Source organism: Netta rufina (assembly GCF_964035555.1).
Source record: "Netta rufina genome assembly, chromosome: 16".
Taxonomy (NCBI): domain Eukaryota; kingdom Metazoa; phylum Chordata; class Aves; order Anseriformes; family Anatidae; genus Netta; species Netta rufina.
In genome coordinates, this window is record NC_140140.1 from 1,883,554 (window position 1) to 1,906,984 (window position 23,431).

At 39.3% G+C, this 23,431-nt stretch overlaps 1 protein-coding gene across 1 annotated transcript in view; it reads left to right on the top strand.

Moving 5' to 3' along the window:
• SULF2 (sulfatase 2) overlaps positions 1–23,431 on the top strand; it is a gene marked incomplete at its 3' end in the record, with an annotated part of 69,645 nt that overhangs the window by 41,889 nt on the left and 4,325 nt on the right. The window contains exons 10-16 of the mRNA XM_084296791.1: positions 9,875–10,082; positions 16,213–16,456; positions 18,191–18,287; positions 19,402–19,496; positions 22,082–22,141; positions 22,555–22,724; positions 23,211–23,353. Coding sequence (XP_084152917.1) covers positions 9,875–10,082; positions 16,213–16,456; positions 18,191–18,287; positions 19,402–19,496; positions 22,082–22,141; positions 22,555–22,724; positions 23,211–23,353 — 1,017 coding nt within the window. The remainder of the gene's footprint in view (positions 1–9,874; positions 10,083–16,212; positions 16,457–18,190; positions 18,288–19,401; positions 19,497–22,081; positions 22,142–22,554; positions 22,725–23,210; positions 23,354–23,431) is intronic.

A 23,431-nucleotide genomic window follows, 5' to 3' on the forward strand; every position in this document is an offset into this window, starting at 1 on the left:
TGAGCTAAGCTTAACACCTTAACTATGACATTGTCATTCTCCTTGTTGTCAGTGCCAGCTTATAAATCAAATGGTTCATTTTGTGGCCTCTGCTCAAAACCATATTACAGCATTTATGAGATTGACTGTCAGTCAGGAAATTGCTGATTCAAATGTCTCTGCATTGATTCCTGCCTACTGTTAAGAGAACTGCCTAGGTTGTTTTAATATTATATTCCCTAAATTGAATGCGTGTGGGATTCTTCAGTGATTAAAAGCAACAATGAACCTAACAAATTGGCCTCTTCCACATGCATATAGCTCACTTTTCTTTGAATTTTTAATTTAATTCATTTTATTATTTGGAATTATGTGTAATAACAGAAAATTAGTGTCTTGTGAATTCAGTATATCCCTCCTGTTAACAAAAATATACTGTGAAAGCAAACAAGCATTAAAAGAAATTCAGGAAATAAAGAATTGTAGTATCAGTGCATGATCTTGGCCTAGGAGAAGGTTTTGCAACATTACCAGAGCAATGCAAAGGCATAGCAAAGCTGTGTCCAGTGACTCCACTTCTGTGCAGATATTTCCCCTCTTGGGGTAATTACCATCCTCTGGAAACACAGGAAAATTGGCTCTGTGCCCTTGCTTTCTCATCCAGGTACCAATTAGAATAACCCCTCCCACAGACCGTAACACGTTCTGCCTGTGGACAAAGGGATGAAGGTAGATGGGTCCATGTGCTAATGTATCTGTTATTAGGTGGGCATTACCTCATATCCTGGAAGCTCAGAGGGCTGTCATAGTAAGTCAGTCTGGGAAATATTTATGTTCCTGTAGAAATGAGCTGAATGTCTCACCAAGACTATCGTCAGTAATGAGCCATTCAGGCTCCAGTAGTTCAGTTTCTACTGTTGGAGGGCCAGCTTCCTTCTTCTGGTTCCACAGATCATGTAGTTCAGTGCATCTGTGAAGTGAGTCCACCACTCTTTAGGTGCTTGGATTCAATGTATATGCACAAGCATTTTCCAGATGCTCTTTTCCTCCTGTGGCTTCTTTGTCAGATTCAGCAGACAAAGAGATTGTAGATTCCCTCTTCTTGCTAGAAGTCCTGAACTTAAAAAAGTACTTCTGTGCTGTAGTTTGTCACCAGATATCTTGAGCTGATATTTTAGATGGGTGAGAGCAAGCAATTTTTTTTTTGAAAGTTCAGTATTCTTTGAGAAACTGAGGGAAGAGTTTTCATTTCTGCTAGAAGATCATCCATTACGTTGTTTGGGGGAAATCCAGCTTTTCTTTTTCCATCAGTATTGTCTCTTTGAGGAATGTTTCAACTTCCTTTTGTCTTCATGTCCCCAATTATTTTGAACATTATTGTAAGAACAGAGGTGAAGAGAGACTTTCCAAGTCCATGTTGTCACTGAAGCTGTCTCTTTGCATGAGATAGCTTAGCTACATTCAGGCTTTCTTACACTAATTACCATGTCTTAGTTACGGAAGAAAGAGGGAAGGCCCTGTATTGTCTGCGTATATTCACAGCCTTGTTTTCTTCCGTGGATAATAAAATATCTTTGGCGTCTGTAAGAAGTGGGGATAAAATGTCAACTCTGTAGTCAGAATTGCCAATAAATTCCAAAGTGAAGGTGTGCTAATAAGAGATGTGTGTGCTGCATCCTTGTAGTCAGGAGAGAGCAGAATTATTGTTTTGAGCGGTTCAGCCAGACGTAATTGGAAGTGATAGGATGAAATTGAGCAAAAAATAAATTCAAGTTGGACATCAGGAAAAATTGCCTAACAATCAAGTCAATTAGAGTCTGGGAAGGGCTCTCAAGGGAGTCTCAATCCATCTAACCCCTGCTCTAGAGAATATGTCCTAGTACTCTGTCTAGACAGTAGGAATAGTGGGAGATGAATGTACTTATTTGAGGGTAAACTGTCCCTAAACGTGGGTGCCCCCAAAAGTCTTTTCAGAGTGAAGCAAGACTAACTTCCCAAATGACAAATGGTTGTTGTCTGTTTGCTGTTGCTATTCACAGCTCTGCATAGTAAGTAGAAAGAGCCCAAATGAATAACATACTGCTGTCAGTTGAATTTATGATATCCAGATACAGTGGTTATATTACAGACATCTCCTCATCTTGCAGGATGCTTATTAGTATGCGTTTAACAGTATCCAGAGTGTTAGTGCAAAAAGTGAATTTTTACATCCAGATCTAAAGAGAAGTCTGGGTCAGAATTCAGGTGAAAGCTTGCAGAAGTCATTGGGATTTTTCATCTTGACTCAAAGAAGTTTTGGGGACCTGCTAGTCCATGCACAGAGGATTCTGAGCAGTGCCAGGGAACCTAAAGTGTGAATAGGAGATGAAACACAGAGGACAAAGACTCAGGAGAGGAATGAGTAGTAAGGAACAAGGGCAGAGTTATGAGTAAGGGAAAAGTAAGGAAAGCTTTGAATGTGATATGAAGAGTTTGAAATTCCCTGTGCAAATTTGTGAATACCAGTTCTATCACTACAAAACGCTCTTCCTTTGCAAATCTCAGTCATCCTTCTTGACCTATAATCGTTTTGATAAGAGAGCACCAGGATCATGGAGATGAGGCTATTCATGCTGTTTAAAACCTCGTTTCAGAGCCCATTATATGGGATTTTTTTTGCAAGACTAATATATGTAAATTCTCCTGAGTGTAAGGGGAATCTGTGTGTTGCCATGTTCTCTTTCTCAATTTGCGGAGTTTGGGCTGTGTTAGTTATTTGCATCCAACAAAGGATGAGTGTAGACTCAGGTGAAAGAGCAGCTCAGGATTTATATTCAGGGATATAAGAGAGATGAGTTCTTTCTTCCCATGTGAAATAAAAAACATTTCTCCCAGTACCTAATAGCTCCCTCACAAAATCTTTCTCTTCGGCAGAGTTTGGCTTTTCATTCTAAACTGGCTGGTAAGTGGAAGCTGACCCACTTTTATCTGTAGGCCTGCATTAATGTGATTTTGTGGAAGCCAATTATGATACTAGCATTGCTCTATAGAGTATTCCCAGCAACTCCTAGAGTATTCTCCAACAACAGCTGCACAAAATCTCCCTCTAAATCATTTGCCAACTTTATGCACATTTGCTAAACACGAAATACCTGCAGCACTGCTGACTGCTACAGGGAATCTGTGCTGTACATATAAAAGAATATGAAGTTTTTCTTCAGCAGGACATGGTATAGTACAATAATAACTGATAATTTAGTAAGAAAAGTAGCTGTCTGAATTTACATTATTTCCTTTTCAAATCCTTTCTTTTCCCCAAAACTCTATTTGTATCTAATACAAACAGAATTTTCTTATGTGACAGTTTTATTCAGGAGAAAATTCAAATTATGCAGATTTGCACTTGGTTTCCTGCAGATATTCTGCAAATGAAAGGTCTCATATACAGCCTTCCTTCTGACTGCTTCATTCTCTACCAGGATCAAGAAGGGATATTCTCTTTTGTAAGCGACATGAAGATATCATAAAAAAAAGGTTCCACTGACTCCATTGTTCCCCTCAGTTCTCCAACATAGCATGGCATAGCAGCAATGAAAACTGTTACGATCAATATGTGCTTTCCTACAGCAGTTCATAAAGTGGTATCACCATTATCATCATTAGCCGCTGTCTAGTGCCAAGGGTGGAGCAGTAGGAAAAAATGGCTTACATTTTCTCCATTTGCTGAAGACTCTGTAGCTTGAACTTACATTAATCAAATCTTGGAAACTAAGTCACGTTTTATAAAGAATTTATTCTAAAACTGGGAAGAAAATTTTTGGTCTCTCTTGTGGTTCTCTAGTTCTTTTGTAGCTAGCAGGGATATCCTGAGGTTACTAAAGAACCTAGGTTCTCTTGGTAACAGTGAAGCATATCAAGCCAGCTAGATTCCAGATAACTTTTATAGCTCATTAGGGGATCTTTAGAGTTCCTGAATTCCACTGTGAGTTGCACGTGCTCAGCAACTTTCAGGATCTGGTTCTTAATCTGTGATTACAACAAGAAATGGCTTGTTGATAACTTCATACATTAAAAATTTTATCAGCCCACTGACTGATAACATTTAGGAGGCAACAAACCATGAAAATTAAAATCACGATGATTTATTAAGGGCTGTTATTCAAGGATTGTATTCCTTATCAAGAATTAGAATTAACAAAACTGTTTTCCTCCTTTAGGAAAGAAATTGCCAGAAATAGCCTGTAATGATTTCCAGAGGCTATTTTACTTAAAGGTTACTTTGCTTCTTGTTGTCGAAGAGATCCAAGTGATTTGCATCTCTTGTTAACAGAGACGTTTAAACTCCCTGTCATTACAGTAGTGGATGATACAAGAAGCTTGCCAAAATAAATGCTAACATTTAATAAAATAAAAAATAAAAAATAATGTTCTAATATGCAATATGTGTGTAGCAAAGTAGTTTCGTTCAAAAGACAATAAGCTGGAGGCTGGGTATCTGGCTTCATTTAGTTAGGGACTCAGTGTGGGACCTCAGACAAATCCCGTTCCTACTTGGTGGTTCTATTGTGTTGTTTTTTCTTCCTCCACCACTAATCTAATTGCTGCTTAGGCTGCACACCCTCCTTAGCTTCCTCAATACCTAACACAGCAGCTGGGACCATTTGATACCACAGTCGAATTATTAGAGTAACAATAAGTGAATTCTGTAACTGTAACATTAAGTTTAGCTGAATACCTCATTTTTCATTTGCATGCTAGCTGATTGTCCCACCTGCCTCACTGCAACTACAGCTTGTAGCATTAAAATATCCTGCTTTTCTGTTGATAATCTTGTGATTTTAAGGTTTGAGTGATAGATAGCATTTAACAACTGAAATTGAGCTGAGATCCCAGAGGTCCAAATCTCCAAAAATCATGAGCCAGGATAATGAAATAATGGCCAGTTGGAACAAAGACCAGACAGTACTGTTTATATACTGATACAGTGGAGTAGAGAAAACTAAACTCATCCTTTGCCAATGGATACATTGGAAGAAGATAAAATGGGAAAAATAAATTGATAAAAGATTAAGAAAATAATACCTGTGGAGAAGAGCTAAGGAACTGGGTATATTCAGAAAAATAGCAGAGGAGGGAGGCATCTGTCGGCATGGATCTAAGAGATACTATACAAGAGGCACAAGCTAATTATCTCAGTCAACAAGAACAGAGGAATAGTAATGTGTATGAGAAAAACAATAGGAAATTCAGGTCAGATTGTTTCCTGAAACTTGTAATACCTGAGCTATAGGACAAGCTTCACAAAAGCAGCAGAATTGCCTCTGGTAGAGAGGGGGCTTGCGTCCACGGAATTTGCTGTATTGTTTGGATTAGCTCAGTAAAAAATAACACAAGGAGCAAAACACAGCAAAGAAAAAGAGCCGACTAAACTAAACTGTACTGTTTCATACAAGAAAAATTGTATCCTAACGACTCATAGATCAATTTAGACTGGAAATTAGTCTATTTCCAGCCATTATAGCAATTTATTTCTAGCTCCCCATCCAATGTGGCAGCAAGGATGGGGTTCAGAAATATGTATGTAAACTGAAAATGGATGTTGCTGAAGTGTTTCTGTGGGATTGCTGGCAGTGAGAAAGGATTTTATTAGCCTGCAAAAATCTTGAATTCTGGAGTCTATATTCCTAAAACTGTTAGGGAGGGAGCTGTGCTGGCAGCTGACTGATCAGACAGTTTCACTTTTCACTTCTCTGTAAAAGGGAATGGAATCCCTTCCTCTTAACAAAAAGAGGAGCTGATGAGACACAGCGTGATGATTTAGGGCTCAGCTGTGAAAGCTGTATGTTTCTACTGGAAACTTTTCTTAGCAAGATTTGTGTGATCAGCCCTTTTCTCCCAAAGAAAACAATGTAAATTTAGAGAGATTCACTACGGGAAATGAGTGAATTGTATGAAAATTCTAACAAGGAAGGCCATGGCTATTTATTTCCGATTGGAACCTCAAGTAATGACTTTGAATTAACATCTGTGATTGCTCTAGTGGTAAGGAGACAGTGATGCACAGTAACGCAAAAAACACTTGATGGTGATGGGAGCTGTGAAGGAAATAATGGAAGGAAATATGTCTTTTTCCACTAATGGATCATTTGCATGTTCAAGGTGAATAGTGTTAGCAGAGGGAAACAGTATCTGGTCAGTCTGCAACTGCTGCTGTTAGATTCATGTTTCATAGTTGCTGAAGTCATCATTTGCTCTTGTTGATACATACAGCAGACAGTTTGGGTTGAAGGAGGGCAAATACGTGTTACAGACTGTCTTCTCTTTGCCTTTGCAGTGTACCTTTGTACAAGTTTTCTATTCAGTAATACTCATTTCTCCACTAACTATAGCTCAGGCTCTTCTGATTTGCACACAAGTAACAGTGAGTAGCACATGTTGTGCAGTGGGAAGTAGGGTAGGAGATGGGGTAGAAATGTTTGAACAAGCCCAACACAGTAGGTGGCAGAAAGCACAAGCACAGCAGCTCACTTGGCCTGCCTGAAGGTGGTGGGAAATCTCCAGCTGGAACAGGTTTAATGATTAAATGAGGTGTCTGGAAAGTTTCGCACAATGTGAGCCTGATGAACTTCAGGACATACTGCAAAAGTCATTTATCTGATGGCTGGAGTAACTGTTCTGCAAGGCACTACAGGAGGAAAGACAGGTTATCCCTTTGGGGTTTTGATATGAGCTGGAATAAAGACTGGGGGGGGGGGCGGAGCTTGGATTTTCCAGTGAGTTTTAGTTTACGTTAAACCACATGTTCCCTTTGAGGATATAGCTCTTGTGAGATAATACACACTATAGAACCTGAAAAGTTGGAGGCAAATGGTGAACTAAGGGCACTTTGTTTTCTTGGCTGGTTGTGTTAATCCACTATTTATATGTAATTACATTTTGCTGCTGGATGGTTATCATTTGTACCTGTGAGCCAAAGTATCTCTGGGGCACCCTAGAGTTCTTCATACAGGAATTTAATTATATAAGTGATTACCTCTTATAAAATACTTTATTTGCTTCCAGGGGTTGACACAGGTTTCTGCAAGAGGTTGTGCTGCACAGTAGAAACCAGAGGTTTCTGCAAGAGGTTGTGCTGTGCAAAGAAATGCCAGAATTCCCAATGATTAAAGCTTCTTGACTGTTGAGCAGAGGTTTTTGCAGTTCTTGCAACTACAGCTCTTTTCCCTAAGATTGAAAGTATCCTGTGGAAATGAATGCGGTTGATATAGCTGTGATATTGCCTAGAGAATTTGTGTTTGTACTTAAAAGCAGAGCAGGCAAAATTGTAGGCTCCCAGACATGTTCACACACATGCCTGTATCTGTTCTGTGGAAAAAAAAAATAGAGCTTGAGACGTTGGGCTTTTTTGCCAGCTGGGTTCAGTGTTTGTTTCTAATATCATTTATATAGTTCTGCTCTGCAGTTGTTCAGCAGTGGGCCTGCCAATGCATACAACAGCCCTTGAGATATAACCACTGGATATATCCATCCAGCATACAGCTGCCTTGGAAAAATTTAAAGGGCACCAAGAATTAAAGGAATTCTTCCAGTTCACCTGGAGGGGGAAAATAAGCATCACTTTCTTGACAGGAGATGAAAGAAATAGAATTTAAATATTTTTGGGCCACACATCACAGCACTTACTTATAGTAGTTCTCATCCTGGCATTCAACTTTCCCTCTGTTGAATTTTCATTTTTCATGTATCAGACACCTACAGCATAGAGTTCTTCTGAGTAAAAAATACAGTTTGTGCATATATGTTCAAAACTAAGATTGAGATATCTGTAATGGGAAGCTGCAACAAACATTTTTACATCTCATTCTACATTTTTTTGTGAAACTGTTGCTCGTTCTAGTAAAATAACTTCCAACCCCAGTCTGTGTATCAATGAATGCTAGGCATTTATAAAAAATAGTAATAGAAAAAACAGCAATTTATTTTTCAAAGGCTTTTTTGTTCTACGCTGCACCTAGGTAAATGCATCCTGCAGCCATGCAAAGATGCCTGATTCAAATGTCTGCTTGTCAGTGTCACTGATTTCCTATGATTCCCTGTGCTGAAACTTTAGACAGGTTTATCTGCATCAGTGCAAGGCTTGGATCATATAGGATTTTTGGACAGGATACATACAGATAAGAAGTAATTATAGCTCAGGAGACCTGGCATACAACTGTCAAAGGAAATAAGTGGCCACACCATGAACTTCTGAACGTTTTAAATAAGCACACCTCCTGTGGATATAGATAAATCCACTGTAACTGAGTGTCTCGCTTCTGACTCTATAATGAAAGCACTATGTATTCTCTATATTCTATAATGAAAGCACGGAAGATAGTGTTTTCTTTCTTAGCTGTCATGCAAATGATAGGGCGAATTTCAATGGAAAATGAGTGCTTTGTTGCCCAAGCCTGGGCACACCTCTGTATGGAAATTGAAGTGACTGAAGCTCGTTGTAGAGCTGCAGGGTGCTGTAAAATGTCATCTCGCTTGGGAACTTTTTTTCTTTCTGTTCTTTTATTCGGAAAATTACCAATATTCCAGTGAGTCCTGGAGGCACAGAGTTGGGGTTTTGCAACAGGGAAAAGGAGAAATCCTTCTCAAGGCTCAGCAAAAAGCTCTAGGTTTTTCCAGACTAACACGGTAACAACTGATGCATGTTTTTTGTTTGTTGTTGTTTTTTTTGTTGTTGTTCTCTTTTGTTTTGTTTTGTATTTTGTTTGTTTGTTTGTTTGTTGATGTTGGGTTTTTTTACTGTGTCCCAAAGCCTAGTTCTTTAGCTAGTAATGAGTTGGTGAATAAAGGAGTAGGTAAAATTAGTTTGTGCTGTATCTGAGAAGCAGGTAAAACTTCTCTGCCAGACTGAAGGTGGCTAAACTTCCTTACCCTTGGCACGGCTCTGACAGCAGTGCAAAGGGATCTATATCCAAGTTTTTGAGTACCAGAAGGAATCAGATTAAATTAAAGATGAGATTTCCTCCTGTTTGAGTGGAAGATGGAGGCAATTATCACTGTGCAGGCATCCAGTGAAGCTCACCATTACCAACCAAGCCCAAGGGTGTTGAATGGGAAAAGCTGTTATTAAGAGAAACACTCAAGATGGAAATAAACTTGTCTAACCACAGACATCCATAAGTGATCTAGTTATACACACCCTGTTAGAATCAGTAAAGAGAAACAGGCTCTTCAGCAGGGCAGTCCTCTATTCTTCTCCTCTCTTTTATATATGGCCACCTTAGGATACCGTGAGTTATACCCTGAAGTGCCTGTTCCTCTTCTTTGACTGCAGACAGAGTCCAGATAACCAGTTCACACTGGATCTTTACAGTAAAGGAGTACACTACTTGGATAAATTTATCCCACCATCAGGCATTTGAACTAGGAAAGAGAAGAAGACTTCTCAGTAAAGTTACTTCATTTCTTGTAGAGTATGGGATGGGGCTGAATTGAACACAGGCCAGGAGCTTGGTGCTGTTTTAATGACTTGTTATTGGCATAGATTCCTGCCAGCCTGGCAAACTCACTTGCAGGTGGGTAAGGATTCTTCAAACCTGTGGTAGGACTTGAACTTCCTTGTTAGAGAAGTGTAATTGGGGAATAAACCTTTTTGCTTGACACCTCTGTATTTTTAGCTGTAGTATTGATTTTGTTAACAAATTCCTATTGTTCTGCCTCCAAGAAATGAAATCAGAAACAAATACAAGTGTTCCAAAATGTTCCTGGTTTGTCTAAAAATGGAAGATTACAAGAAATGTGTTTTGCTGGTAGACAGTAAACCCCAGCTTACTGTAATGAGGAGTCTCTGATAGATCACTGGAGCTGGCCATTAGACAATGCAGAGTTGAGACGAGTTTTAATGACCAAATCTTTCTTCCAGAAATGGCAGTGTGTAGAAGATGCCAGTGGGAAGCTCAAGCTACACAAGTGCAAGGGAATGGTGAACTTGGCAGGTGCCGGCAACAGCAAAGGCACTTCCAATCTTTTGCCCAAGTATTACAACAGGAATAGTGAAGGCTGCAATTGTGAAGAGAATGAATACAAGCTGAGCCATGTTGGACGGAGAAAGAAGCTCTTCTCCAAGAAGAGTAAGTGAACCCACTACATCTTGTGTCTCTGCCTTACAAAATGGTAACTGTTCAAACACCCATAACCATTCTGATTTTCTTGGACATTGAGTTCTACAGATGTCATTGAAGGCAAGCATATTTGCTTGTATCTGCACATGAAGCAGTTTATTTCATACTGGACAATCAGATATGAAAATGTCTCAGCGTGTAGGAAGAGGAGTGTTTTGATCCAAAATAGAGTCCTATGTTTATTTCTTTCAAAAACAGGAAATGCAGTACACACACTGAAGCGGCAAGTAGCTTAACCTTGCAAAGGCCTTGAAACATGAACAGTGTGTTATAGTGAGTACTCTAATTTTCAGATACTGCAGTGCTTGGGGCTGTTACTGCAGTAATTTATTTTTAATAAGGATGTGTGTGCTGCTACAGAAGCTGCTCGCTTCTAACATCCTTTTCTTGTGCTCAGTCAGCAGAGCCAGGGCTGACTTTTAACCAGAGATCACATCCAAAGGGGATGACTCTGATTCTGGTTTCCTTGGCACAGATCAGGTGCTTTTTCAGAAGGCCCATTCCGCTGGCTCTGTTTTAAACCTGAGTCAGACTAACATCTATATTTGAAGTACATAGTCTAATTATAGATTAAAGAGGCAAATAGCAGCACAGAATTACTGTTCACTTGCAATGTTTCTTTCGTCTCACTCCACAAATACAGGGCCTTAATTATTTAGCAGATTAGTCTTTCTGTATAATGACCTGGCACAAGCTTCAAACAGAGAGTTTAAATTGATTTTCTTCCATTATATTTGCCTTGCAAGCTGATTAGTACCTACTAAGCTAATTTTTAGTTGAAAAAAAATATTGGTTCCAGGATGAAATTACTCAACTATACTTGCTATTTAAACATGTGGCACAGCAGATAATCTTTAAATAACACTAGAACATGCGGTTCAATTATCTTTTTTTTTCTTTTTCTGAAGTCACAGAGAAGAAAGTTCAGATACAGGGAGTCAAATAACAGGAGTAGATTGAAGGCACTTAGATGGGAAGAGGAAAACAATTTACGTGAGGGCAACATAATGCTATCTGATAATACTTAACACTTACTTAAGTACTTTTCATCTGTGTTGTGCTTTCTAAACATTAACTAATTTTCACAACATCTAGAGGAGGTGGTTAAGTGTATAATTACCATTAGTTTATGTATTAAAGAGGTTGAGGCAAAGAAGCAAAGGTTGTGAAGATACTTTCAGCGGAAGGATTGGGACATTTTTTCCCTACATTTGTCTCAGAAGAGGTAGAGTTTATGCTGTACTGTTCAGCACAGTTCTCATTGAGCCATAAGGCATACACTTCAGCAGCATAAGATAGGATGTTGGCAGTCATGTTCCCATTGCTTTTATATGAAGTAAAACAATTGGCTCTGGATGCTTTATTTTTCTCTCTGCCCACATCCAGTGTGTGCCATACAATAGGAGAGTTTAGCTTGGATCTGTGGACACAGACTCTTGGGTTTGACGTTGGCTATTCTTCCACATGCACTTATCTAATAAATCACACACCAAAAATAAATGAGCACAAAGCAATACAAATCAAGATAACATGCGAAGGGTTTTCTGAACAGTTTACTTAGAAAGCTGGTTCACTGGATTGTAAATGATGACCTGGGTACTGCTGATGTGCATGTGGATTTCTATGACCTGTTTCATGAGATGGGATAAAGTGCAGTCTGTGCTGGGTTGTACAGTTCTGAGGGCATCTTTGGGGTCTACTACTTAGAGTTTGATGAGTGCATGGGATCAGTGCTACTTGAATGCCAGCAAATGCTATCCACAAGACTGAATGACAGCTATACAGAAAAAGGAAGTTTCTAACTGGACTATGTCAGTGTCAGGTCCACACTAATGATTTAGTTCATAGCAATGCTGAAGCTTTTGAAAGGAACACCCTGATCACTCCCTCCTATCGCAAACAGTAGAGGTGGATTTGCAGAGCAATTTTGACACACTGCAGTTGTTTGCAGAAAACTAAATTGGATGCCCTGTTTCTGGGGCGCATCAAGAGTGTTGCAAACCCCAATGGTGATAGGAGGATTGGTCTTTCACAAAGATTCAACCCAGCAGTGCATGGTGAATGCATGGTCTAGAAGACCAGACTAAATTGCTGATAGGGGGGCCAAAGCACCAAATGTTTTGATAAAATAATTGCTTTCTAATGTAGGCATGGTCTAGATCCGTTGTCACGTACATTTAAGAGGCAAGAATGTTTCCTAAATTGAGTAAATTAATTGCAAAACAGTGTCATGTCATCTGCATGCCTTTTGGGCCCTGGACAAGTAAGTACACAGCTCACCTGCAAAGCTGTTACCTGTTCTGCATTGCAGTGTCCTCTGTTTTCCATTGGTGTGTTCTTATTTTTATAAGAATGATGAAATAAAGCTCTGCAATGGGAGGGAAGTTTAAAGTAATAATGAGCTCTTAAAATCTTCGGCTGTTTGTTGTCTGTTTTTCTTGCTGTGGATTTCATCTCTTCCTCCTGTGACAAACAAGTGCATATGATTAAAGGAGTTATTAAGCTGCATGTAGAAAAATGATGATAGGCCACACAGATTTGTGTACAGAGTGTGTACAAAGAAGCTAGTACATTTTTATTCCAATTTTCATGTAATTTGTTTTTCTTTTGAAGTAGTTTCAATACTGTAGCAAAATGGCCTTCTTTGTTATAAAAGAAAAAAAAAATACCCAAACATCAAGTACTTTAAAGATAATGCATTTGAAGTATGATTTTTAATGGCAGTTGTGAGAAACTGGGTGTATGGAAATTTTTGGAGGTTGTTTTGTGTTTTTTTTTTTTTTCTCCTATTTGAAATATCCAAGAAAACAGAATCAAAATAAGATTTCTAGAAATTTCTAGTTACCTAAAGATCAATAAAAACCTCCTCTAATCCTTTATCTGTATTACTAGACGCTTGAGATATTTTCAAAAATTTGACTTCAAAGTGCCTAATTTTACTTTGGTCTTATAGAAAAAGTGCTGCTTCTCTACAGAACTCTGAGAAAATACAGAGACATTACTGGGGAATATAACAAAATTGAGGTGGCTGGTGCTGGTTCCTCATGGCCCACTGTTCATATGCAGAGTTCTTGCATGCTGGTTTATTCCATCATCGTCATGCTGCTGGACAATGCATCAGATGCAAAACACCTACCTGGAATAAATGATGACAGGAAAGCCCAGGAGTTCTCTGTCTTCCGCTAATGGCCCTGCTGAGCAGTCACGTTCCTGCTTAGAAGAAACGGCTACGCAGTAGATACAGTTGGTCACGGTCTTCTCAGCTATCCCTGAGATTGTTTTCAAATGATCTCAGTGTTAAATCATGGTTTTGGCAGCAGCAAAATAAGTAATAAAGCTTGGATGATGAGGACGTGAGGAGAGTTACGTACAAACCTGAAGGCTGGGCATGTTTATGTCAGATACGAAGCTTATGGTTTTATAATTCAGCATTACCTCACTTTATTCAGTTGAATAATAATCTCAGATACTGCAGTTCGTACTTGCTCTAGACAGTGTTGAAACCTGAGATGTCACCAAGTAGTTGTAAAAATGCAAGTATTTGAGTCCCTAGACCATCTGGGGGAACTCTGGACTGTAACAGTGCCTGTTCCTGTCAGGCTAGAGCAAAGCCATGCGTGCCTGTCAAGTGATCCAGGGAGCTGAGGCAGGATGAGTGTGGCATTGAAAACTCGTTAGCTTTCTTATGCTGAAATTTCTCTGGACTCTATATCCAGATTTAATTTAGAGGATGTAATTTCTTAGCAGTGGCAGAGGAGAAGAGGCACAGGGACTCAACTTAACAGGGCCAATCTTTAATAATTCAAATAAGGAGAATAGGTATTTTGGGCAAAATATTTAACAGCCCTAAATCCTTTGTGGGTTGTATATACAGGTATAAGAATTGGAAAGTAAAACTGAAGCCCGAGGGAGGATCAAGTAATTAGACACCGGTATTTGTGACTACAGATGAATATTGAGCTTACTAAATATTTTAACCACTTCCTCTGAAAATGATGGAGTTTGGTACTAATCACAGCATTGAGTCAGCACTGTGAATAGCATGCTGTAATAATGCAAGGCCTTCATCAGCTGTCTCTCTCCAGACCAATTTGTTCTTTATAAGGCTGGATTAGGACAGGCTGCAAGGGAGGAGCAGCTCCTAGCTTCGAATTCTTCAGGGGCGTGTGGAGACGGCAGTTCCCTGCAGTTGTCTGTTGAGGACCAACATGCTAGCTTGGTATATTAGACTTGGAAGGAAGGTAAATTGTTAGTTGGCTGAGCTTAACAAGATGAAATGAGGGAACAATTAAAGAAATGGGAGTTTACACTTTGAATATAATTGTTAGGGTGTAGCTTTTTGGAACTTCCTCCTACTTTTAAAAAGATGGGAGTTTCCTTCTCATTTATTCAAACATTTCCTGAATGGGTGCCTGAAATACAGTTGGTCTTTTTGTTGCTTTTTTAAAATTTATTTTTTTCTCAGCTGTGACTCACCTGGCTTAATATCAGCTATAAACTTTGAGCCACAGGTGAAAAATGGGCTAAACCAGACAATCCAGCTGGTATTCTGCTTTCTGTGTGTGGCACTGATGTGAATTCAGGGCTTGGACCAGTTTCAGGTGGGAGGGGATGTTTGTTTCTCTTCCCACAGTCTACAAAATGGCCTTTGAGACTTTGTGATCCAGTTAGAATTCATGTAAGCTTCTTGAAAGAAGTCAGTCTGTGTTAATGCCAATGCATGCCAATTGCTGTGAATATTTCTTTTGTCAAATTTGGTTATTCTACCTCCCATTTCTTTTCTTCACTGCTTGTTTTTGCAGTGGAGTTTATCCCTGAGATAAAGTTGGCTCTTCTGTGGATCTTGAGATAACAAGAAGTGTTGGTCTTCTCATGTGGCACACTGGATGAGTTTTCCCTTACCAGGTTGCAGCAGGAGGTCCCGTTCTAGTGAAAAGTGCTGTGCTTCAGCTCAGTGTGAAGGAGAGGTGACCAGAGGAACTAAGAGGCTTGCTTGGTTCCAGCAACATCTTGGGTGACTCCAAAGCACATATGCACAGCCAGGAGTCTGGAGCTATGGTACTTTGGTCATGCTTTTTTCTCCAGGAGTGAAATAATTCTGCTTAACATGAGTGACTGAGTGGTCACTGCAGTGAGCAGGAAATAGTCAGAGGTGTGAGCCCTACTGTACAGTAGGGAAGTTTAGATACGGATTCAGACTCCATAGCTAGGAGATATTCATGCCACTTTAGACAAAACTGAAGAAGAATTTGGATTTGGGTCAGGAGAGAGAACTTTGGAAAGCAGCAATGGCAAATCACTGGGATCTCATACTGTGCAGTGCAGATTCATAGCAAATGTTTCATTCTGTCTTTGGACTGCAAACACAGAGGCAAACTCTGAGGGCGTGCATAGCACTGGAAGGTAGTGCTTTTTGTAGAAACTTGCTGTCTGGCCTGCACATGAGGAAAATAATTGCAAAGAAAATAATTAAATGTGGATAAAAGTGAAGATTCAAATATTAATCCCTCCCATTAAAATCTTGTCTTGAAAAAAAAAAAAAGAGTATGGAGTTGAGAAGTTCAGGCTGAATACTTGAGTACTCCCTGTTGAAATTCGGGGTGACTTCTGGGAAGTGTTGCAGAAATACTGGCACTGGAATGTTTTACAGTAGATGACAGAATGTAGTTGAGAACTAATCCGCAAGGATGACCTGAGACCCTACTGACTTTAACTTTCAGAATTATTTTTTAAGGTGTTGCTGCCATCTAGTGGCTCTTGGGGGAAGAGCTTCTTTTAGAGTTTCTTTGAAAGTTGGTCACTCGGAGTGATGACTGAGTGATGACTGTACAAGTACTTTCTATTTCCCCTCTGCCATCCTTGCGCATTTGCACTCTATCTATCCCTCTCTCTCAGACTTTAAGGTTCCTGGCAGGTAATGACATGGCAGTGCTGAGGAAAGCTGCAACAAACAGCAGTTGTCATTGAGTGAATTCCAAATGTCACGTTAGGGGCTGTTGTTTGCCAAGAACCACAGAGAACCAAAGTGTAACCTGCTGTTTCTCTCTGTCTTAATCCTTTTACTCCCTTTTCTGTGCAGAATACAAACCGAGCTATGTCCGGAATCGTTCTATCCGCTCTGTATCTGTTGAGCTGAATGGAGCCATTTATAACTTGGGTTTAGAGGACGGATACCAACCTGTCTTACCAAGAAACATCACCAAGCGACACAAGATGCAGAGGGCTATTCCTCCTGAGGAGGAAGATAAAGACATGGCAGAATACAGTGGCACTGGTGGCATTGCAGAATATACAGCCCCTAATCTAATAAAAGTTACTCACAGGTGAGTAAATACTGTATGTTTCTATAAACTTTTGCTGCTTGAGTGGCTGCTTTACATAAATGGGTGCATTACCTTTTGATAAGCATATTGTGTCCCTTTTGGCTACCATCTAACTTCACCGAACTTCTTATTCTCATTTGTACACACCTTTCAGTTTTGTTTTAATTTTGTCATCATGCACAAAGGGGCATGAAAGCTACTGAAGAACCACAGAGGTGCTTGTATGTCTTCTACGCTTTGGAGACAGTAATCACTGATTAGTACACATTTCCAGTAAGGACAAGTGAAACTGTTTGCAGTGTTGGTGTGTACACCCATCTGAAACCAGGGAAGACTCTACCCATGTAAATCTCAGCGTGCAGCAGGTAACCTGGCCTGTCTGAAGATCAAAATACTCCATACTCCAACTGGAATATGACCCAGTTTCAACATGCCATTGGTTGCTTTGTATTTCAAATACAAAATCAGTCCCAAAGGAAGCAGCAGCATCACAGAGCTGCTTGTACCCAGTGCTAGGAAAGGAAAATCTATGTTACGGAGGAGGTTAGATAGACCAGGAGTATTGGGGAATGGAACATTGGAGAAAGAGGTGAGGGAATTGTCTTCGTTCTAAAGAGACTCTAATAGTTTAAGGTTTCTCAGTGTGCAGATCCAGGGTCTGGTGATGTATCTTCAACTGTACTTACTTCAGTGTTTAGTTACCCTTTCTACTTGTGAATTATGAGAAAATCCATTAATCACTATGGATTACGTGAATTAAATTGTTTAATGACTAGCTCATGCAAATATGCATGAACCAGATAGCTGCTGTTGAAATCTGTGGTTTCCATTTGACTTCAGTTTACAGGGTTAGAGATTTGCTAATATGAGGAAACAGGAAGGTTGACATCAGCAGAGTTCTGCCCTCCTTCCTCAGCTTTTTTGAATGTTCAGGACCCATAAATCACTATTTGTTCCTTTTTTCTGGGACATGTTAAATTGATCTGTGCTGCTTTACTGGGTGAATCCCAGCCCTGTACCAGGAACTGTCAGGAAGGTTGTGCATAATTCATGAGGAGTCCCCAGGAACACCTACAGAAAAGAAGGCAGTGGGATAACATGCGTGAGGCGCTTTAAAGAAAACAGAGGAATAATGAAAAAAAAAAAAACAGGTTTAATTTAATAAATAATCATTCAAAAATAACTCCATGGTATTTATTGACCCCTAATAAACTTGTTGAGCATTTGTCTTTTTTTTTTTTTAATTTTAAATACTGAACTTCATGAGAAGTTACTGGAACATGAGCACTTAAAGTTGTCAGAGGGTATTTTGCCTTTGAAGTCAGGGAGCTGTATTTGAAAAAGTTTATCCCTTTTGTAGAAAATCATTTTTTTCTTTGTAGTATTCTAATACATCTTATAAAGAAGCTTTCTCCCTGCCCCTACCCCTGTATGTTACTTAATTATGCATAGGGAAATTGCTTCTGAGTAGTGCTTTCGGTACTTGCTAGTTAGTAGAGATTATTTATGTAGACAGCCTAATGCATAAATAAGAACTCTGTGCAGCACAATTTGCATATAGAAATGAAACAGTCAACAGGTTCTCTTGATAGGAGCATTGTCCTTGAATTATTTTTTTTATTTCCAATCTGGCTTCTCATGTGTCCTGGAGTTGTGCTATTAAAACAGCACAGCAAAAGCTGTTTGCATTGTGTGTTCATCTACTATAATAAACATTGTTTTTTCTATGGCCAGGTGCTATATCCTGGAGAATGACACCGTTCAGTGTGACACAGATCTGTACAGGTCACTGCAAGCTTGGAAAGACCATAAACTTCATATTGACCATGAAGTGAGTGATGTTACCAGTCATGTATTTTCAGCTTGTCTTTGGCCTGGTTTCCTGTGGGCTGATAGGATCATGCTGACTATGTTTGTGTCTGTCTGCCTCTGGGTGTCTTTGTTCTTCCCTGGAACCTTTTGAACTTAGTGGTTGATTTCAGAGTACAGATTTCATAGATAATTAAGTTGCTACAAGTTTGTGAAGACAAGATCGTAAGTGGAGGAGAGAAATACAGCTTAAAGAACTGAGAAATGACATAAGCCTTATGAGATAAATAAGAGAGACTTGTAAGTCTCACTTCTGTCCTGTTGTATTGCTGCTTCAGGATCACTGGGCTGGATTCTTTGTGTATTTTTCGTGAAATCTTTGTCCACTTGCTATGCAGCCATGGACTTCTATTAGATTTGTGGTCAGTGTTGTCTGATGGTAGTTGCACAGCCAATTCTTTGTTCACACTACATGACTTCACTTTTTCTGCTGTGTAAAGAATTGAAGTGGAAGCCTGGAATACCCATCTGAGTGGGCTATGCTGTGCATGAGCTACACTGAACAAAAGCAGGAGTTTCATTTACTGAAGGTGGTTAAAAATAAACCATGCAGGTGGCACAATTAAATTAACTGCTAACACACATCCCATGTGGCCAGACGTTACTAGACTGCCACGTAAAAGGATGGAGACTTACTGCTTTTCTCTTCCAGAATCTCTGAAGAGGGGACTTCAGAACACTCCATCTCCATCCCCTTCTCAGGCTCCTAACAGGCCAAACCTTTAAGGGCTTCATTTTCCTTTGGTACCCTTTCTCCTTTACAAATATGCCGAAGGGAAAAAATCACAGTGGAAGTAGAGTGTTTGTCTGCCTAAGGCTGTATGGCGCCCTCCCACCCTGTTCCCCCCAGTGCCACATTCTGCTTTCACCTTCAGTAATCAGAGCAGGCAAATTGTGCCCCAAAATTGCCCTCCTACGTGCAGTTTCCTTTTGGGAAGGTAGGTAATCTGAAAATGCTTGTTAGTGGAGGAAGTTGTGGAAGGTAGCAAGAAAGAAGTATTTGATGGAGATATGTTCAAGAGGGTTAAAATAAACCATGCTGTAATTTTTTTTACCTGTGTGTTTACTTTTTTCAGATCGAAACATTGCAAAATAAAATAAAAAATCTGAGGGAGGTGAGAGGTCATCTGAAGAAGAAGAGACCTGAGGAGTGTGATTGTAACAAGATAAGGTATTTTTGGTGTACTTGTGAGTAGTTAACTGTAGCTGATTTATGTCTTCACAGGAGAGATCAGAATCTGTTTTAAGTGGTTTCCTACCTGCTATACTCTTGTCTTAATGCTTCCTGCAGCTGTCCAACCCTCCTAAAGTACTAGGCCCACCTTCTGCCAGGCAGGAGTTTAATTGCCTCTGTGTCAACTGACACATGTAAAATGCTTTTAAACCAGTAAGTTATGCTCTTGTACTGAAGATGTTGCTATTACATACTAGAAATTAATATTTTTAGCTGCAGGCTTTCTTCTGAAAACTTGCTTGACAGTATGGTACAGTGTTAAACAAATCTCTCAATAAGAATAGTGCATAATATATATGGAATAACAGGGTGGTCAGATGAGAGACTTTCTTTCCATTTGTTTTTTTCAAGGCCAGATGAGTTATGGCATAGCATATAGTTCCTGCAATATTAAGCAGCTATGCCAGGTAGAAGAAGCAGGAATTTAACTGTTGGTGCAGAGTAACTGTAATCCTGTAGCCACCACCGACTTAGTGCAACAGATTTTTTTTTTCTCTGATGCATATGATTTCTGGATTTTAAATGCAACAGGAAATACTAAAATAGCAATTGTGCATCAAGATCTCTGCATAGTTGGTTTCTCATAGACATGTATTTGCAAAATGGCTGTGAGATCAGCTCACTGATTACATGGAAAGAAGGTTCAAGCATATCTGAAACCTTCTAGGGAGCGAGTGTGTTCTTGCTCTGCAAATAAGCACAGCAGAAAAATCTTACAAAATCAAATGTTACCACAAACAGAATTTGCCCCTGAGAAAGCTGATGGAATGGAATAGAATAGTTCAGTTGGAAGGGATCTACAAAGATCATCAAGTCTAACTGCCTGACCACTTCAGGGCTAACCAAAAGATAAGCTTATTATTAAGGGCATTATGCTTAAAGAAACCAGGAGCGGCTGCTCTTGATCAGAGTGATCAGAGAACAATCACTGAGGCTGCAGTGAGGCAGATGTTACCAGGAGTACAGCAGCCACAGTGGCAGTACGACAACAAAAAAAGCTGTACTCAGAAACATAAGGCAGCTTCGCTATCATCTTTGGCTAAATTAGTTTTCATTAAGGAGCCTCTATAAGAGGATGTGGATGATACTTCTCTGTCTCATTGCTATAATGGAGGTACAACATAATCTAGATTAGTTTACAGACACGAGGTACATAGTCCTGCCCTGTGTTGATTCTGCAACACAGCTTCAGTAACGGATCATTAAAATAAGCAGAACATCTCTTTCTTAGGTTATGCCAACCCATACATACATACAACATACAGCATAAAGTACTTAAAATTAAACCCATATAATTCTAAATGGCAAATTCCCCAAACCTTGTTTTACCAGTTTTGAAAGCAGTGTATTAACAACCAAGTTTATTTGATACGTACTGTAAAGATTAAGTTATTTTTACAGTTAACATGAAGAACATTAAGTTTGTCACGTCCAATATAAGAAGCACTTCTGTTTGTGCATAGCATCGTTCAGATGAATAATCCCACAGAAATCAATGATGGTAATAATCTGAGTTATATGTTTGCAGAATTGCATTGAGCGTAGCATTTCAGACTAGTTAATGATATGCACAGTATCTATGCTAGAGAAAAAAGTTGACTGAATTGAAGATAGTTCTTTACTAATTTTATTTTGTTAATTTGCTATAAGTATTAAATTTACATTAGCATTTGTAATTTAAAAGATGTGTTTTGTTTCAAAGGGAATTTTAGTCTGACTATTAGATAAATAGCACTTACTGAACTTAGTTTTGTCTTTGTTTATTTGTGTGGTTAGTAAGTACAGTGAACTGTATTAATCAGGAAAAAATTGCCCTTGCCTAAGACTATTTTGCCTTTTTTATCAACTTTTCAAACTACAAAAAAAGGAAACCTCTGCAAAATCTAGGAAGAGCTCTGGAGACAGAGTCAAAATAGTAGAGCTACCCAACTAGAATGTATATGTCAACTTCCACCCTACATATATCAGAATACATCAGACACTACTACTGCTTGAGCAGTCCCACCCCATTTTGGTTTTCCTGGAACTACTAGCTAGTAATAGTGGAGGGGGAAAAAGAAACTCTATGAGGTACAAGTGATGCTTAAATTATTTTGTTTGGAAAACAGCAGGAATGTGGTATGAGCCTGTCATCATATCCTCTGAAAAATTAATGAATACTCTGTTGAAGAAATCTCGTAATTCAATTATAAATCTACTGATTTTATCTGCCCCATGTAGGGAAACAGGAAGTAATGATGACTAAAATTGAAAATTGCAACTGCAATCATCTGTAGATACGTAGTGCAATACAGCAGCAGAGCACCAGGTGTCACTATGTACAAATGATCGAAGGAAAACGAGAGGCACAAGTGCCTGACCCAGTCTAGCAAGGCTGTTTTGTATTCACCACCTACCTTGAGTGAACAAATTGAAGGGAGAAGTGATACTGGATTAAATACACTTCGAATTCAGGGTGAAAATACGGTATGAACAGGTATAATTGTCTCTGCTGTTCATCAACAATTATTTTTATTTTCCAGTTACCATTCAAAACACAAAAGCAAACTGAGGCACAAGGGATCTAATCTTCATCCTTTCAAGTAAGTGAAGAAGGCCTGTTCCTTTGGAAGAGAAAATGCAAAGATCCTAATATTTGGTCCAAGTACACGTGTTAAAAACTAAGCAAAAGAAGTAATTTCACTTATCCTGTGCTAAAAAGAATAAACATACAGACACCTGGGAAAGGAACCAAACCAATGGTAAAAAAAATGCTTGTAAATGCACATCAAAGACTTCAAGCAAGCCCATTAAACCCCTTTGGCTCCATTTTTTTTCCCTAGTACCATGGAATTGCAAAGAGCTTTGGAGATCCAGAACTATTTGGAAGAAAAGCCATTTATTTTTAAAATACCGAGTATTTCTTTCCCTCAAAGCAGCTTATTAGCTGCTTCATTTTTTTAGGTGTGTTCAAGTATAACAGAGTCTGCATGACCCTAATGTTTCATGTGTGCAGGAAAGCCCTACAGGAGAAAGATAGGCTGTGGCTGCTTAGAGAGCAAAGGAGAAAGAAGAAACTGCGCAAACTGCTTAAGAGAATAAAAAATAACGACACTTGCAGCATGCCTGGTTTGACCTGCTTCACCCATGACAACCAGCACTGGCAAACTGCTCCCCTGTGGACACGTAAGAATACTCTAAAGTAACTAACGAGTAGCTGGGTATAGTGTAGCAACTAGGATAATTCTAGGTTAGCAGAAACTACCAGTATGATTAGGCAAGTAGCCAAAGCCACACAGTTTTCCTCATACTGTGTTTCAGTGTTGGTATGATCCTTACAAAAGGCAAAGGAGTTAAATTAAACAACAAAAGCTGCAGATGAAAACCTAGAGATACTGCAGACAGTAGTACATACACAGTACATCCTATTATTATCTCGGCAGCTGGAATGTTTCCCAACCAGCAAGGGAAAAACAACTAGCTGAGACACTGCTCAAGTTAGATGTTTTGCGGGGGCTAGGTAAGCATAGAAGGTTATGCTGGAAATGCATTCTCTGCTTTAGAGCTCAGGAATGACAGAATGACTGCTTATGAATAAAGTAGTACCATGAACAAAAAAGTAGTAAAATAAGCAACGTGTATCTTCAGTCTTTATGATGCTTTTCTTTGCAGTGGGTCCTTTCTGTGCTTGTACCAGTGCCAACAACAACACATACTGGTGTTTGAGGACAATCAACGAGACTCACAACTTTCTGTTTTGCGAATTTGCTACTGGCTTTTTGGAGTATTTTGATCTCAACACTGATCCATATCAGGTACCTCATCATAGTACAGCTCTGGAAATGTATCAGTGTTCTTTACCAATGATGCATTGAAATACCACAGTATTGGTG